At 32.1% G+C, this 3,157-nt stretch overlaps 1 protein-coding gene across 1 annotated transcript; it reads left to right on the plus strand.

Moving 5' to 3' along the window:
* The first annotated feature begins 555 nt into the window (after window positions 1-555).
* LOC105625378 (DNA ligase 1-like) lies at window positions 556-3,078 on the plus strand. The gene is made up of 5 exons (XM_012206711.1): window positions 556-597; window positions 1,100-1,405; window positions 1,974-2,423; window positions 2,629-2,719; window positions 2,795-3,078. Exons 1-5 carry the CDS (start codon window positions 556-558, stop codon window positions 3,076-3,078), a joined length of 1,173 nt encoding a protein of 390 aa, XP_012062101.1.
* The last annotated feature ends 79 nt before the right edge of the window (window positions 3,079-3,157 follow it).

Here is a 3,157-nt window from a genome sequence, read left to right on the forward strand (position 1 = left end):
CCTATCAGAAATCATGTATTATGGAATACACAGTTTCTGATAGGTTGAAATTCTTATTCTTTATTCTCTGTTCCCTGTTCCTTTTATTATGCGAAGTCCCTTAGAGTAGTAAGACATAAAAAATTAAAACTGCAAACATCGCAATTTTATAAATTGTAATTATTGTTCTGTTTCGCTATATGTTATTCTTCTTTGCTTCTAATAGACAAATTCGATTCCGGTGTGAATTTCGCATTAATAGTTCGCTGATCTCTTCGTGTTGTGGTCTTGCAGTATTGTCAGGTGTTGTTTCGCCGCTGTCTCGGCATATTAATTGTTGTATGTGAACGAACGGATTATTGCCGAGGATCGGGATGCCGATAATGAAATGACGTGCACAATTAACGTGATCGAATAATGAGAGAACGATGAGAGAACGATGATCTCAGCGTGCGGTTTGTCCCGTTGATGTCGATCACAAGTGGATGTAAATTTGCGCGCTCTGATCTAAATAAGGTTAGATTCACGAGATAGTTTTGGGTAGTTCGCGCGCCTTTAATCCTGCAAAATAAAATCATGTCGTTTCATTCGGAGAGGACGAAAGTGGAAACCAACAAGGTAAGTCGAAAGACGAAAGTAATATACATTATATAGCGTATACATTATTCTGGAATAATAACAGAGATTGTATATTATATGTATAAAAATTGAGATAAACTTTTGGAGATCTTTGTTTATTTGCAGTTTTAACATTTTTATGTCATTATATTGAATGAGCTTTATTTAAGTTCTCCTTTCGATGAACTACAAATAACAACAACATGTAAAGTCTTTCTCCGTCTTCATACATACATATTCTTGATGATCTTTACTACAAAGAATTGTCCAATGACAAATCTATAGGTCTATTCTTTTTCCATACACTAGAACTTCTTGCACGATTCATCTTTATTCTTTTTACATCAGAAAGAAAAAAGCAGAAGATAAATCATGCAAGAAGTTCAGTCCTGGAGTAAGGAAAAGAAGAGACCTAAAATTCTATTTAACTCTCTATAAAAGATAAAAAAATCTTTGTATTTCAAATAGTTTGAAATTCAATTATGCAACTGTTGTTTTACAGATGAACGACATAGACATCACATCAGACTTTACTCGCCTCAAAGTATCTGTATTGGAGAAGGCGTCACGTATATCAGCAACTACGAAAGTGGATCGTATCACGATCGGACCTCAATCGACACTGTATGAAGAAGATTCTAACAAAGCAGACAACATTGAGAATGAGCAAAATTCCTGTAACATTAAAAGTCCACAGATAACTATTATTAGTCCCAAACATAACATGGTGGCTACTTCAAATGGCATTCATTTCTCGGTCAATAAGATTGATGCAGAGAGTGAACTGCAAAGAAAAGAAGAAGTCTGGGTATCTTGATCATGTCATACATATAATATATTGAATATATATCTTAATATTATTTTTTATTAAATTTTTACATAGATAGACATATTTATTTCAGTCAAGGGGATGCCAAAATTCATATCTTCACACATTTATTAAAATACTTGTATGAAGTTTTTGAGAATCTTTAGCAAACTTTCTTGCGAATAACACATGAGCCATGCATTGGCCAATAAGTCATTTAATTTTTCATAAAAATGATTTTCATAATTTAGAAATTTTTAATTGTTTCTCTTTGTCAAAATTTAGAGAAAGCAAGCATCTCCATGTCCTATGAGTTTGTATTTTTTATATAATTTTATTATTAAATAAATGGTATAAAAAAATTCTATGAGTTTGTCTATGAGTAGTAATTTAAAATAAATATAATTTTGGTTATTAACAAAATGTATAAACAATTGATAGTAGACTTTGAATAGACGAGTAATTTGAGATGAATGTTTAACTCTAATGAAATTCTCTGTTGAAGATGATATTAAAAACAATGTCATAACCTAATTCTTCTATCATTATTTCTTCATTTGTATTGCAGAAAGTAATAGACCGTCGCATTCAGCATATGAACGAAAATGTTCGGGTAATTCAGGAACAAATGGCAAATTCGCGCTCATCGATGGCACGTGAACGCGAACGCCGGAGTGAGGAGAAGTTGGCGTACTTCTTAGCTGAAGAGGAACGGTTGGCAGAACAGGAAGAGATCAAGAGGCGACATGAGCAACAATTGCAGGCACAGCGTGCTCAAGAGCAAAAAGAAAAGCTTGAACGAGAGATGGAAGAATATCGAAGAAGAATGAAAGAAAAGGAAAGACTGATGAAGACTGTGTCAGTCCATCGAGATCAATTCACAGCCAAATATTGTGACCTCGTGGCATTATCCAAGACCTGCAAAGACCAGCAAGCGTTCAGTGCGATATTTACCGCAAATAACACAATGATAAGAGATATGTTCCAACGAATCGAAGCTATAGATGAGAAAATCAGAGTAATTATCGAAAAGAAAAAAAACTATTTATAAGAAAAAAATGTAAAATTAAATATTTTTCTTAAATACTGAATTATATTTACTAACAAAAAAAGAGATAATCATGAATTTTTAGAGATTTTTTTTCAGAATATTCTATAGATGTTATATAACACTTGTTTAACAATTAATAAATGACGGATATTTTTGTCTTATTGCTTTATAGAATGGAGAATTGGTAGCTGCAGATGAAAATCTTATTGAGAGTTTGGTTTGCCACTTCAGTGATATATTAAATGTATTTCGTATAGAAACAGGTTTGTGAATTTTCTTGTGAATTATATTTTTTTAATCTCAAACTTGTGTTAAATATACTTTGTTACACATTGTAGAAAAAATTAATGCTCAATATGAAGCGGAATTGGCTCGCAAAGCGCAAGCTGCAAACTTGATACAGTCAGTCGAAGAGACAGACAATATTCCAGTTAGTAATGCAATACTTTGTCAACAACCAGATGAAAGCAATGTTGTGGAAAACAAAGAAGATGATAGTTCTAATGTGATAACGAATCAAGAAGCAATAGTTACATCAGTTAACGAAGTAGTCGCACCGTCTGTATCTGATCCTCAGTTAGAAGAAACAACTAAAAATTCTGCATGTAAAAAAGGTGGTTAAGATCTCTAAAAGCATATAAGACATATTTGAAGTATTTAAATCTATATATATATATATATATATATATATATATATATAT

This window comes from Atta cephalotes, assembly GCF_000143395.1.
Source record: "Atta cephalotes unplaced genomic scaffold scaffold01198, whole genome shotgun sequence".
Classification (NCBI taxonomy): Eukaryota; Metazoa; Arthropoda; class Insecta; order Hymenoptera; family Formicidae; genus Atta; species Atta cephalotes.

Coding starts and splice junctions, on each gene's coding strand:
- LOC105625378 (XM_012206711.1), top strand. CDS start 556: ATGTCGTTTCATTCGGAGAGGACGAAAGTGGAAACCAACAAG. Junction 598..1,099: donor CGAAAGTGGAAACCAACAAG/GTAAGTCGAAAG, acceptor GTTGTTTTACAG/ATGAACGACATAGACATCAC. Junction 1,406..1,973: donor AAAGAAAAGAAGAAGTCTGG/GTATCTTGATCA, acceptor TTTGTATTGCAG/AAAGTAATAGACCGTCGCAT.